The sequence below is a fragment of the Trichosurus vulpecula genome, chromosome 7 (genome assembly GCF_011100635.1).
Source record: "Trichosurus vulpecula isolate mTriVul1 chromosome 7, mTriVul1.pri, whole genome shotgun sequence".
In the NCBI taxonomy this organism is placed as follows: domain Eukaryota; kingdom Metazoa; phylum Chordata; class Mammalia; order Diprotodontia; family Phalangeridae; genus Trichosurus; species Trichosurus vulpecula.
Genome location: NC_050579.1, coordinates 144,022,194 through 144,037,664, shown reverse-complemented (window position 1 = coordinate 144,037,664; position 15,471 = coordinate 144,022,194). Strand labels below are relative to the sequence as shown.

Sequence of the window (15,471 nt, the reverse complement as noted above, 5' to 3'; positions counted from 1 at the left end):
AGTCAGAAGTAAAATCCTATAATTGATCATTAAAGCTATTCACAACCTAGCTTCAGTCTACCCTTCCAGGCTTATTAACCTTTACTCCCCCTCATGCAATGTACATTCCAACCAAACTGTCCTTCCTGTTATTTCTAACAAATTACCCTTCATCTTCCTCATCTGCACCTTGGACAGCATAGGTTGCCTGAGAGATCTGGAATCCATTCACTCACCATCCCTTGGTAGAATATAAACTCCTTGAGGGCCTAAACTGTTTAATTTTTGTTTTTGTATCATGAACATTAAAACTATACTATGGGGTCCTTATTTTTTCCTTAGAACAAGATAAATCTAACCAAAAATAAATTAGAAATAAGGAGATGAATAGAATTTTAGAAGAGTTAGCTGTGATAGACCTCAGGAGAAAATTGAATGGGGATAGAAAGGAGTGTATTTTGGTTTCAGGTTAAATGGCACCTTCACAAATATTGACCATATATCAGGGAATAAAACCTCAGAATCAAATGGAGAAAAGTAGAAGTATTAACTGTGTCTTTTTCAGATCATAATGCAATAAAAATTACATTTAATAAAGGGCTACAGAAAAATAGATTAAAAATTAATTGGAAACTAAGTAATCTAATGTTAAAGAATTAAGGGGTCAAAAAGAAATAAAAATAATCAATAATTTCATTAAAGAGGACAACAATGCTATAATATACCAAAATTTTTGGCATGCAGCCAAAATTGTATCTAGGGGGAAATTTATTAAACAATTACATCAGTAAAATAGGGAAAGAGCCGCTGAATGAATTGGGAATTCAACTTAAAATCTGTAAAAATAACAAACTAAAAATGCTCAAATTAAACACCAAATTCAAATTCTTAAAAATCAAAGGAGAAATTTAAAAGTTAAAAGTAAGAAAACCATTATATTAATAAATAAAAGTAAAAGCTGGTCTCATGAGAAAAACACCACAAAATACCTGAATGATTGTTTGATAAAAAGAGAAAGAAAAAAAATTACCAGCATCAAAAATGAAAAAGGTAAATTCACAGCCAATGAAGAGGAATTAAAGTGATTATTAGGACACATTTTGTCCAACTGTATTTGCTGAAATCTAACAAAGTGAAGTAGATCAATATTTACAGAAATATAAATTGCCCAGATTAACAGATAAACAAATAAAATACTTAAATAACTCTACCTTAAAAAAAAATTGAACAAGTCATCAATGAAATCCCTAAGAAAAAAATCCCCAGAACTTGATGAATTCACAAGTGAATTCTACTAAACATTTAAAGAAAAACAAATTCCAATACCATGTAAACAATTTGGAAAAAAATAGACAAAAATGAGTCCTACTAAATTCCTTTTATTTTTTTATTAAGATTTTTTTTATTTTTAGTTTACAACATTCAGTTCCATATGATTTCAAGTTCCAGATTTTCTTCCCTCCCTCCCCAAGACAGCATGGCATCTAATATAGCTTCAAATTGAACTTATTCATACAATAGTCAAGTTGTAGAGAGGAATTATGACCAATGGAATGAACCATGAGAAAGAAGAACCAAACCAAAAAAAAAAAAACCCAAACAAACAAAAGGGAAAAAAAAATAAAACAAAAAGAGGAGAGCAAATAGTTTGCCTCAATCTGCATTCAGACTCCCTATTTTTTTTAACTTCCTCCTTGAGTTCTTCCAGGAATGCTTTTTGGTCTGGAGACCAGTTCACTTTCCCTTTTGAGATTTCAGATGTGGATGTAGTATCCATGTTGTCCTCTTCTGAGTTGGTTATTTTGATCTTCTCTGTCTCCATAATATGAATCAATCATCTTTGGCTTTTTAGCATGTTTTTTATGGTGTTTTTTTTTTCTTCCTGGCTTCTAAAGTGTATCTCTGTTTCTGAGGCTCAGGGACCTCTGTCCCAAGTTTCTTGTGTTGGAATCTGTGGGTCTACTCACTGGCTTTGTGTTCTATGTCCTCTGGTTTCATGAGGTGTGGGAGATGGATGGTCTGACTGCTGGGCATCTCCTCTTCCCCAGGAATGTTCTTCAGAATGGGTGGTCTCAGATCTTGTCTGTGCTGGTGTCTACCACTTCCCCTGGCTGTGCAAAGCCATGTCTGGGGTCCTGGCATTGATTTTAGTTGGCTCCACTCCCCTGGGGCTCAGTTACTCTCACTGTTCTGCTGAGGTGAGGGCTGCTGGGACACCTCTCTGCACTAGTCTTCTTCTGCCACCACAGAAAGGACCTGCTCCCCCACTTCTACCACTACTGAAGCCCCCCTTCTGGCTCCTCTGTTTTTCCTGAGGTATTATTCTCTCAGTTTATTCAAGGGAGGGATTAGAGCCATTTAACCTGGACATTATGGCTCCCAGAAGTTCAAGAAGGAAAGTTTCAAACCTTTACACTATGGGTTGGAGGCCTCCAGGCTAGCTGCTTCCGTGGCTACAGGCTCTGCACTCCAACAGACTCCCATCCTAGGCTGACAGCCAGTACCTCCACCCTGGGACTGTTCCCACTCCAGCCTTTAGCTTACCCAGTGACCTCCCAGACCTGCATGCTGGCTGGATTCCTCTGATGTTCCCAGTTGGTTTGGTCTGGTACCCTTCTGCATGCCCAGTGCTCCTACCCATCTCAGTCTATTAGTGGCTTCTAACTCTCTCAAATCTGCTAAGATTCACTTTTTTAGACATATCTGACAGAATTTGTGAGAGATCTCCCGTAGTTCCTTCCTTTCACAGTGCCATCTTGGCTATGCCCCCTAAATTCTTTTTATGACATAAATATGATGCTGATACCTAAACCATGAAGAGCAAAAAAAAAGTAAGAAAATTATAGACCAATTTTCTTAATGAATATTGATGCAAAAAAATAAAATACTAGGAAGGAGATTACAACAATATATCACAATGACCATACGCTATGACCAGGTGTGATTTATTCCGGGAGTACAGCTTCAATATTATTGAACTAGGGCTGGTTCAATATTAGACAAAAAATATCAGCATAATTGACTATGTCAATTAAAAAAATTATAAGCAACTGAGGGGATCATGGCTTATTTTACATGTCAGATTTGTTCAGGATATGATCAGGAAATTTTCAGAAGAAATCAAAAATATCTGTAGTCATATAAAAATGCTCTAAATCATTACTTATTAGAGAAATGCAAATTAATACCACTTTGAGGTTCAACCTTACTCCTATTAGATTGGCTAACATGACAGACAAGGAAAATGTACGTAGTGATGTGAAAAAAAATGGGACCTTAATGCTCTTTTGGTAGAGTTGTGAATTGATCCAGTCATTCTGGAGAGTGATTTGGAATTATGTGCAAAGGACTACCAAACTGTGTGTACTCTTTGACCCAGCAATACCACTACTAGGTCTGCATCCCATAGAGATGAAAGAAAAGGGTAATAGATGGACAAGAACATTAACAGCAGGGCTTTTGCATGGCAAAGTATTGGAAATTGAGGGGATGCCCATCAATTGTGGAATAAGTGAATACATTGTGGTATATGATTGTGATCCACCACTTTTGTACTATAAGAAATAAAGAGCAGGATGGTTAAAAAAAACTGGATGAAATGAGCAGAATCAAGGGAACATTGTACAACATAATCTAAATATTGTACAAAGATCAAATGACTTAGCTGTTCTCAGAAAACAATGATCCCATACTGTTCTAAAATTCTTGCGATGAAAAATGCTATTTACCTCCACAGAAAGAACTGATTAAGTCTAAATACAGATTGAAGCATACTTTTAAACTTCAATTTTATTATTCTTGTATTTTTTTTGCTCTGCATTTTCTTTTGCAACATGGCTCATATAAAAATGTTTTCCTTGACTACACTTTTATAATCTATATCAAATTGATTACCATTTCAAGGAGGGGTGAGGGAGAGAATTTGGAACTAAGTTTTTTTTTAAATGAGTATTAAAATTTTTGTTTACATATAATTGATCAAAATCAAAAACAAAAATAAATTCACTTTAATGTAGTTTAATTTTCTCAACTCAGAAAATAACAGCTTCCCTGCATGTCTTACAAGGTATTGTGTCAGTAAAGAATGTGCTTTGAAAGATAAAACTTTATCTTTATCACCCAAATGTAAAGTACTCACCAAAACAGGATTCTTTGATTCAATGATAGGGCAGGCTACTTCTTTTCATATTGTTCCAATTTTTAACAAAATCCTCAGTACAAATCTTGAGCATACCAATGACCAGAAGAGAGCAGTGTGATGAAACCACCAGAGAAAAGACATCAGAAGCCCTAAGTGTTAGAGGTAGTCATTTCCCTGCTCTTGAATGTATCCTTATTTTACATATACTCTATAAATGCTCCCACAAGTTCTGATCACATCACATAAACTACTGAAATATGCCTTTCCTTCATTTTACCTACACACACACAGACGCAGACACTGTATTTTTACATAAATATGAATATAAATACATCTATGTGTATAATATGGCAAGATGCCTGTTCCCAAGAAACTTGCAGCCTTGTACAGTCTACTTATTTTTTTGTCTGGCTTCTAACATACAGTTCTCTTGCATATGGGTCACTCAGAAAAGTCACTCTGGGTTCAAGATATTGTATGGATGTTCAGCAACCACTCAAAAGTATAGCTTATGAGCCCTGACAAATGAGCCTATGTTACCTTTCAGTCCAAGCACATATTAGTTAGTGCAAAATAAAGTTGGTCTAATGCATAACAAATTTACTTATAAAAGCTTCTCCTGAGTATACTAGGGATAAACTCTTCTAAAGCTTACTACACTATCAATAAGGAAAGAGTAGACATGCACAGCACACATATAACCACAAGGCATATAACAATGACATATATGGCATGCATATGAAATATGGAATAGTATGTTGACATCTATGCATTAACATATGTATACATTATGTAATATTAACATATGTCCACATGTGTATATGTATATATAGTAGACACATGCATATTCATAAAGGCTATCCATATATTTCTCCCAGTCATTGGGGACAGGCACTCTATCACATGCATTTTAAAAAACTTCTCAGTAGTTTCCTGTATATTCTCAATAAAAATCTTGCATAATTGGTATGTTGGCCCTATGTATATTCAGAACATGAACAGATTTTTTAATTAAATATTTTTCATTTTTTATTAGAAAGCCATTGCCAAATAATATTGTTTTATGTAATGACAATAATTTTACCTTTAATTCCCTATGCATGTGTTCATGTAATTAAACATATTTCTAATTTATGCCAAATTATCTTTGAAAATAAGGAAGTATATCACCTTGGGGGCAGAGCCAAGATGGCAGCTGGAAAGCAGGGACTAGCATGAGTTCCCCCCACAGAGTCCCTCCAAAAACCTATAAAAAATGGCTCTGAACCAATTCTAGAACTGCAGAACCCACAAAACAGCAGAGGGAAGCAGGGCTCCAGCCCAGGACAGCCTGGATGGTCTCTGGGAGAGGTCTATCCCACACAGAGCTGGAAGCAGAGCAGAGTGGAGTGGAACAGAGCCCAGCATGAGCGGCACAGACCAACCAGACCAGGAGCTGGGCGGAGAGTGCCCTAGAGCCCTGAATCAGTGAGCTGGAGCAGTTACCAGACTTCTCAACCCACAAACACCAAAGACAGTGGAGAAGGTTAGTGGGAAAAGCTGCAGGAGTGGAAGGAGTTCACAGTTCAGGCACCGCCCCCGGGGCAGCGGAGGTGAGGCAGCTACAGAACTACAGCTGGTGGCTTCTGGCCCCAGGTCCACCTGGTGGGAGGAATTAAGTGGCAGATCAGAGCAGGAGTGCACAGCCTGATGAAGATCTAAGTCCAGTCCAGGTTGGGGAATCTTGGGGAACAAGGAGTGCTGGTGTGGCAGAGCTGGCTCATTGCCCCAAACATAGAACTCTTTAGTCTACAAGCAGTCATACCCCACTGAAAAACTCAAGGGTCAAGTTAGTTGGTTGGGAATATGGCCAGGCAGTGAAAACACACCCAGATTGAGTCTCAGACTTTGGATTCTTTCTTTGGTGACAAAGAAGACCAAAACATACAGACAGAAGAAGTTAACAAAGTCAAAGAGCCTACAACAAAAGCCTCCAAGAAAATGATCCCAGGCCATGGAAGAATTCAAAAAAGATTTGGAAAAGCAAGTTAGAGAAGTAGAGGAAAAATTGGGAAGAGAAATTAGAAGGATGCAAGGAAACCATGAAAAACAAGACAACGACTTGCTAAAGGAGACCCCAAAAAATACTGAAAAATACACTGAAAAAAACAACACCTTAAAAAATAGACTAACTCAAATGGCAAAAGAGCTCCAAAAAGCCAATGAGGAGAGGAATGCCTTGTAAGGCAGAATTAGCCAAATGAAAAGGAGGTCCAAAAGACCACTGAAGAAAATACTACCTTAAAAATTAGATTGGAGCAAGTGGAAGCTAGTGACTTGATGAGAAATCAGGATATTATAAAACAGAAATGAATGAATGAAAAAATGGAAGACAATGTGAAATATCTCCTTGGAAAAACCACTGACCTGGAAAATAGATCCAGGAGAGATAATTTAAAAATTATTGGACTACCTGAAAGTCATGATCAAAAAAAGAGCCTAGATATCATCTTTCAAGAAATTATCAAGGAGAACTGCCCTGATATTCTAGAGCCACAGGGCAAAATAGAAATTGAAAGAATCCATCGATCGCCTCCTCAAATAGATCCCAAAAAGAAATCTCCTAAGAATATTGTCTCCAAATTCCAGAGCTCTCAGATCAAGGAGAAAATACTGCAAGCAGCCAGAAAGAAACAATTTGAGTATTGTGGAAACATAATCAGAATAATCCAAGATCTGGCAGCTTCTACATTAAGAGATCAAAGGGCTTGGAATACGATATTCTGGAGGTCAATGGAGCTAGGATTAAAACCAAGAATCACCTACACAGCAAAACTGAGTATCATGCTCCAAGGCAAAATATTGACTTTCAATAAAATAGAGGGCTTTCAAGCTTTCTCAGTGAAAAGACCAGAGCTGAATAGAAAATTTGACCTTCAAACACAAGAATCAAGAGAAGCATGAAAACGTAATCAAGAAAGGAACAAGAAAAAGAAATTACAAGAGACTTACTAAAGTTGAACTGTTTTGTTTACATTTCTACATGGAAAGATGATGTGTATGATTCATGAGACCTCAGTATTACAGTAGCTGAAGGGAATATACATATATATATATATATGTTTATGTATATATATGTAAGTGAATGTGTATATATGTATGTATGTGTATATATATATATATATATATATATATATATATATATATATGGAGAGAGAGAGAGAGAGAGAGGACACTAGGTGAGTTGAAGATAAAGGGAAGATACCTAAAAGAAATAAAATGAAATTAAGGGATGAGAGAGGCATATATTGAGAGAGGGAGATAGGGAGAGATGGAATGGGGTGGATTATCTCGCATAAAAGTGGCAAGCAAAATTAGTTCTGTGGGAGGAGGGGAGAGGGCAGGTGAGGGGGGAGTGAGTAAATCTTGCTCTCATCAGATTTGGCCTGAGGAGGGAGTACCATACATGCTCAATTGGGTGTCTTACCCCACAGAAAAGAAGAGGGAAGAAGATTAAAACAAAAGGGGGGGATGAAGGAGGGGGAGGGCAGATGGGGGTGGAGGTAATCAAAAACAAACACTTTGGAAAGGGGACAGGGTCAAGGGAGAAAATTCAATAAAGGGGGATGGGTTGGGAAGGAGCAAAATATAGTTAGTCTTTCACAACATGAGTATTGTGGAAGGGTTATACATAATGATACACATGTGGCCTACGTTGAATTGCTTGACTTCTTAGGGAGGGTGGGTGGGAAGGGAAGAGGGGAGAGAATTTGGAACTCCAAGTTTTAAAAACAGATGTTCAAGAACAAAAAAAAAAAGTTTTTGCATCCAACTAGAAAATAAGATACACAGGCAATGGGGCGTAGAAATTTACGTGTCCCTACAAGAAAGGAAGGGAAAAGGGGATGGGAGGGGAGTGGGGTGGCAGAAGGGAGGGCTGACTGGGGAACAGGGCAACCAGAATATATGCCATCTTGGAGTGGGGGGGAGGGTAGAAATGGGGAGAAAATATGTAATTCAAACTCTTGTGAAAATCAATGCTGAAAACTAAATATATCAAATAAATAAACTTAAAAAAAGGAATATTAGAAAAGTGGCAGGGGTAAGTTAGGAAGGGCTTTGAATACCAGAGAATTTTATATTTGATCCTAGAGGTGAGAGGAAGCAGCTGCAGTTTATAGAGTAAAGGATGGCATAATCAGACCTATGCTTTAAGCAGATCACTTTGGCAGCTGTGGACGTTGGATTGGAGTAAGAAGAGACTTGACACAGGGAAACCAAACAATGGGCTATTTATCTAATCAAAATACAAATTGATGAGGGCCTGTACCAGGGTGGTGGCATTGTCAGAGGAGAGAAGGGAGAGTAAGAGAGAGATGTTACAGAGGTAGAATTCACAGACATTAGCAACAGATGGGATATGGCAGTGGGACTGTGAGTCAAAGATGATACCCAAGTGGTGAGCCCCAGTGACAGAGAGGATGGTGTACCCTAGACCAGGGTTGTCCAAAGTATGACCCATGGTCCATATGCCACCCTCAGTGTGATTTTATGCAGCCCGCCTGTGGGTTTTAATTTTCATGAGTAAAAAAAAAATAATAATCTGCAAAAAACCCCAAAAAAACAAGAGATCACCTTACCCCCATTCAATAAATGCCAGTAGCTCCTTATTATCTCCAAGATAAAATATCAAGTATCTTGGTTTGGCATTCAATGCTTTTCACAATGTAGCCCCCTCCTTCAAATAAAATAAAAGAAAGAAAATAAGCAAGTATTCCACATTGTGAGGTGGGATTCTCAATTCTATCCTAATATGACAGTTACATTTATTTATTTATCTATTTATCTCTTCATCCATTTATTTATTTATTTATTTTTTGTTTGTTTGTTTCTTTGTTCATTTTCAAATGGATACCTACCTTCTCTTCCTCCTCCCTTCCTATAAAGTTTGAAAGCAAGAAAAATGAAATGTCTTTTTATGAACATGGATAGTAAATAAAACAAAATAATTCCCCCCATTGGCCATGCCCAAGTAAAAACTTTCTCAATCTTCACTGAGTCTATCTCATTCCAGTCAAGAGGTTGGTAACCTGTTTCATTATAAGTCCTCTAGAATTATATTTAGTCATTATAGTTAACAGAATTTTTAAGACTTTCAAGTTATCTTTACAATATTGACATTATATAAATTGTTCTGTTTCTGTTCACTTTACTCTGGATCAATTCATACAGATCTTCCCAGATTTTTCTGAAACCATCCCCTTTATAATTCATTAGAATACAATAAGATTGACAAGGTTTTTTAAATTAAATTTATTTATTTATATATTCTTTGTTTTCAACATTCACTTTTATAGTACTTGAGTTCTAAATTTTTTCCCTCTCCTTCCTCTCCCTGTCCCCAAGATAGCATGCAATCTAATATAGGCTATACATGTATAATCATATTAAACATTTTTCCACATTAGTCATGTCGTGAGAAAAGAATCAGAACAAAAGGGAAAAACCATGAAATAGAAAAAAAAGCAACAAAAAAGAGAAAATAGTATGTTTTGATCTCCATTCAGACTCCATAGTTCTTTCTCTGGATGTGGATAGTATTTTCCATCATGAGTCTTTTTGATTTGTCCTAGGTCATTGCATTGCAAAGAATAACTAAGTCTATCAAAGTTGGTCATCACACAATCCTGCTCCTACTGTGTACAATGTTCTCCTGGTTCCACACACTTCACTCCACACTAGTTCATTCATGTCTTTCCAGGTTTTTCTGAAATCCACCTGCTCATCGTTTCTTATTGAACAATAGTATTCCATTGCATTCATATAACACAACTTGCTAAGCCATTCACAAATTGATGGACATCTCCCAATTTCCAATTCTTGGCTACCGCAAAAAGAGCTGCTATAAATATTTTTTGTATATGTGGGTCCTTTTTCCTTTTTTATAATCTCTTTGGGATACAGCGTAGAAGTGGTATTGCTGGATCAAAGAGTATGTGCATTTTTATAGCCCTTTGGACTTAGTTCCCAATTGTTCTCCAGAATGGTTGCATCAGTTCACAACTCCACCAACAATGTATTAGTGTTCCAGCTTTCCCATATGTTCTCCAACATTAATCAATTTCCTATTTTGTCATATTAGCCAGTCTGATAGATGTGAGGTGGTACCTCAGAGTTGTTTTAATTTGCATTTCTTTAATCAATAGTGACTTAGAGCATTTTTTCATATGACTATAGATAGTTTTAATTTCTTCATCTGAAAATTACCTGTTTATATCCTTTGATTACTTATTAATTGGGGAATGGCTTGTCTTCTAAATTTCACTCAGTTCTCTATATATTTGAGGAATGTTTCCCAGGTTTCTGCTTCCTTTCTCATCTTGGTTGTATTGGATTTGTTTGTGCAAAACCTTTTAATTTAAGGTAATCAATATTAACATTTTGCATTTCATAATGCTCTCTATCTCTTGTTTGGTCATAATTTATTTTCATTTTCAAACTGTTCCTTGCTCTCTAATTTGCTTATGGTACCACCTTTTATGCCTAAATCATGCATTCAATTTGACCTTAGCTTAGTATATGGTACAAAACAACTTGGATTTCTTCTCTGCGTATGTTGCAGTATTACCCAGTTTTCCTAACTTCATCTTCTTATCTCCCACTTTTACTCCTTCCAATAGCACTTCAGGGTTCTCCCATGTTATGGTCCAAAGGTGAAAGCTCTGCTTTCATAAATTGAGGAATTAGATCACTGCAGAAGTACTGGAAAATATCTTTTATGTTTAATCTATGTCCTAATATTTAATCATTCCAGTTTTATATATAAATATTCTAAGTATTATCTGGCTGAGTTGTATCTCACATCAGAGTTTCGTAAGGTTCATTTTACCCTCCATTGCTTTTAGCTGTTTTTTTTTGAAGTAACACTGCTTATAATCATCTACCATTCTCTTCTGCTATGCTTTGCAAATGACTCTTTACTCAACTGTAGTTGCACTTGAATGGCTTGTTTTTCTACTTACAAGATTAGATTTTCACCAGTTGAGAGTATTCCAGGCCTCTATTAGCCTTTTCACTTGGGAAAACATCAAATGACTACAAACAGAACTAGTGTCTTTATTTTTGACAATTTCTTAATTTTTCAAACAAGTAAACAACTCTTCTATATAGGTTGTGTTAAAATTCATTTAATTGTGAGAAATATCTTCTCAAATTTATCTTTTTTCCAACTTGATGCAGATAATTGCCATTTCCTAACTGATCTAACTCAAAAACAACACAGCCATAAATCTCTTTCCTTTCCATTAAAATTTAATGTCATTTTATATGTGACTTTTTGTGACATTATTATGCTCAATATTTTTTTACTTCTTATTTTAAAATAATTCATGAATAGAAACATAAATTTTATGATATATATGTGCATATATATGTATGTATGCCCTCTTTAATTTCTTAATCTGGAACCATAGTTTATTTTAATTTCTTTATTTAGTATTTTGTTTTTCCACAGTCACATGTAAAAGCAATTTTTAACATTCATTTCTTAAGCTTTGAGTTCCATATTCTCTTCCTTCCCCCCTCTCCACCCTTCTTATTGAGGTTATCAATTTCGTATTGGTTAGACATGTGTATTCATGCTAATTGTTTCCATTGTAGCCATGACATGAAAGAAAACATAGATGAAAAAAAACTTAAGAAAAATAAAATTTAAAAAGTATCTTCCAATAAATCTTCAAAATCGTTTCTTTTTCTGAGGGTGGATAGCATTTTTCATCATAAATCCTTCAGAGCTGTCAGGTTTTTGTATTGCTGAGAGTAGCTAATTCATTCACAACTGATCATCACACAATATTGCTATTGCTTTGTACACAGTACATTTCACTTTCCATCAGCTCATGTAACTTTTTGCAGGTTTTTCCTCACAGGATCCTGCTCATCATTTCTTATAGCACAATAATATTCCATCATAATCACATACTACAGTTTATTCAGCCATTCCCAACTGATGGGCATCCCCTCAATGTCCAATTCTTTGCCACCAGAAAAGAGCTGCTATAGATACTTTTGTACATATAGGTCTTTTTTCTTTTTGTTTTGTTTTTATCTCTTTTGGGATACAGACCCAGCTGTGGTATTGCTAGGTCAAAAGGTATACATGGTTTTGTAGCCCTTTGGGTATAATCAAAGCATATTTTCTAATATGTATTCTGGTCATCTTTCCTTATATCCAACTTCCCATTAAAATTGACATGTATCAAGGTATATTTTGTCTCCATTGGGAAATATTGTCAAGTTCTTTGTATAATTTCTTTATTTCTCCATCCTCTGTAGTAGGTGTTGACATAAAACTTCAGTTATCTTCATGGTGGTCATTTTCCTTATGTTTACCATGAACTCTGCAAGGCATATTTATCAAGAAACTACTGTTTTTGGTTTCACAATGAAGCTCACTCCCCTGACACTTATATTTTTCTTTCCAAAGAGAAACAATAAATAGTGCTTCAATTTTATCTGAATATTAATTATGCATGCTTTAAAAGTTACACTTGCTTCTACTTCTAGTGAACAGCTTCTACTTCTAGTGAACACCAAATGGCGGACGACGCCGGTGCTGCAGGAGGTGCGGGAGGCCCCGGGGGCCCCGGAGTCGGAGGTCGGGGTGGCTTCCGGGGTGGCTTCGGCAGTGGGGGCCGAGGTCGAGGCCGGGGCCGTGGCCGAGGCCGAGGCCTGGGCCGCGGAGCCCGGGGAGGAAAGGCCGAAGACAAGGAGTGGGTTCCTGTCACCAAGCTGGGCCGCCTAGTTAAGGACATGAAGATCAAGTCTTTGGAAGAGATCTATCTTTTCTCGCTCCCGATCAAGGAGTCTGAGATCATAGATTTCTTCCTGGGATCTTCATTGAAGGATGAGGTTTTGAAGATCATGCCTGTCCAGAAACAAACTAGAGCTGGACAGCGTACTAGATTCAAGGCTTTTGTGGCCATCGGTGACTACAATGGCCATGTTGGTCTGGGTGTCAAGTGCTCCAAGGAAGTGGCCACAGCTATTCGTGGTGCTATCATTCTGGCCAAGCTGTCCATTGTTCCTGTGAGACGTGGCTACTGGGGGAACAAGATTGGCAAGCCTCACACAGTGCCCTGCAAGGTCACTGGGCGATGTGGATCGGTTCTGGTGCACCTGATCCCTGCTCCTAGAGGTACTGGCATTGTCTCAGCTCCTGTGCCTAAGAAACTCCTGATGATGGCTGGAATTGATGACTGCTATACTTCTGCAAGAGGCTGTACTGCCACTCTGGGCAACTTTGCTAAAGCTACCTTTGATGCCATCTCCAAAACATACAGCTATCTAACCCCAGACCTGTGGAAGGAGACTGTGTTCACTAAGTCTCCCTATCAGGAATTCACCGACCATCTTGTGAAGACTCACACTCGAGTGTCTGTCCAGAGGACCCAGGCAGCTGCTGTGGCAACCACATAGATGTTTTTAATAAACAAATTGAACTATGCCTGCTAAAAAAAAAAAAAAGTTACACTTATCTTTGTTTATGGTTTAGACATGTGATTTAATTGAGATGAGATACTTCTGGTGAGGAAACACTGGGAATGGATCTCACGCAGATTGTCATCTACTCTCCAAAGTGGTCTTAGAGAATTGACTAGGGTATAAGTAGTTAAGTGACTTGCTCAGGTTTACACAGACAGACCTCAGAAATGGTCTTCCTAAAAACTCTGTGGCTAACTCTATCCATTACTACATACTGCCTCTGTATGGAACTCTGTGGGGAAGGATAAGTTCTAATAACACACAAAACATTTTTACAAATTTACTAGTCATCACTTCTACATCCTTATTCACTTAAAATTAACCTGTATTCTTGTCCATCTTCAACCATCATTCCAAATTTTGTTAGCCAGCATCTGATTGAAGGTAGATCTTCAAAAGAGAAAGTTTCAAAAGAGAATGCTTTCACACTCAAATGACTAAGAGACTCTAGGGAAAAGAGATGAAATCCTTGAATATTTTACCAACAATGAACCTCTTTAAGATGATGCTGCAAAAGTTAAAGTTGAAGTTGAAGCATCATTCTCATTGTTCTATCACATGATTTTGGTGGAAGAAATGTTCCCTTGCCAAAAAATCAATGTAAGATTTATTCTTTGTTCATTCTAGGAATTAGCATATGAGCAACAATATAATCCAAATTAACACTTCTGAATTAGAATTTCAGCAGCTTTGGTATGTTTCAGATTTGGCATGTTTTCATCATTTATATGATTTTTCTGTTCAAATTCAATCACAACCAAAATCAAAATTTTATTCAGTATTCTAAGAAAACACATTTTCATAATTTTCATTTTTCAAGAGAAAACTTATTTTCTATATACTATAAATGTTGGTATTGACTTAAGTGAATTGTCTTTAAGTGACTTTTTTCCAGTACTAACTATCCTCAGATAACAAAGATTTCCTACATAACCATATTTTCATCATTAGATAATGATAATATTTTATGATACCAATAATCAAATTATTTATTGATCATCTAAAAACTATGTGAGGTTCATAAAACTATGTTAGCACTAACTATGCATATTTCTGCCTCTGTGCTGTCCTCATTACAAAAGTAAAATGGGGCTGACTACAAAAGGCTGTGGGACATTTTATATTCTGTCATTTAATGTCACATTGGCCAAAGAATTCATAGCCTGATTCCCATTCTATTTGAGGTGAAGCTTTCTATACTTTTCTAAGCTGGTCCTTAGGGCATGGACTAGTTCTTACAAGCACTAAACTGGAAGCCTTTCCTGCTTGACAGAATTTACTAATTGTTGTCACTACATCTAAGAAACCAGGGTTACTCCCAAGCCATTATAAGACATTAGAGTAGGATTTTAATAAATTGATGATGATGATGATGATAAGTCTTATGATATGGTGATGTTTATGATGGTCATGGTGGGGGGAAAAAGAACCACTGCGGCTACTGTTACTACTCCCACCACTACCATCTTTTATTTATTTATTTTTTAAACTTTATTTATAATTTTATCTGTGCAGGGAACTCTGCGAGAGAAACTTATAATTGAAGATTGGCTCCTTTTCTGAAGGTATGTATTTAAAAATGTATCTGTGACAGTGACAGATTAAGTGACATTGCCACAGTTCCAATATGTATTGAAGGTGGGACTTGAAGCCAAAGTTCAAGTTCTTCTCTTACTATGGTTTAAATACCATATTAACAAGGATAATTAAAATATTTGGCTATTTTCTTGGTAATAAAGCAGGAAACATGAACAAAACCTCATATCCAGATTCTTAGTTATAATATTTTTGGAAGAGAATTATTCTCCTTTCCTTCTGGTGAGAAGACA

General features: G+C 36.6%; 1 protein-coding gene across 1 annotated transcript; it reads left to right on the top strand.

Annotated features, from left to right (window-relative positions):
* The first annotated feature begins 12,681 nt into the window (after nt 1-12,681).
* On the top strand, nt 12,682-13,604 carry LOC118856857 (40S ribosomal protein S2-like). Its single transcript, XM_036767383.1, has one exon. It carries the CDS (start codon nt 12,695-12,697, stop codon nt 13,574-13,576), a length of 882 nt encoding a protein of 293 aa, XP_036623278.1. The 5' UTR covers nt 12,682-12,694; the 3' UTR covers nt 13,577-13,604.
* Nucleotides 13,605-15,471: the final 1,867 nt, after the last annotated feature.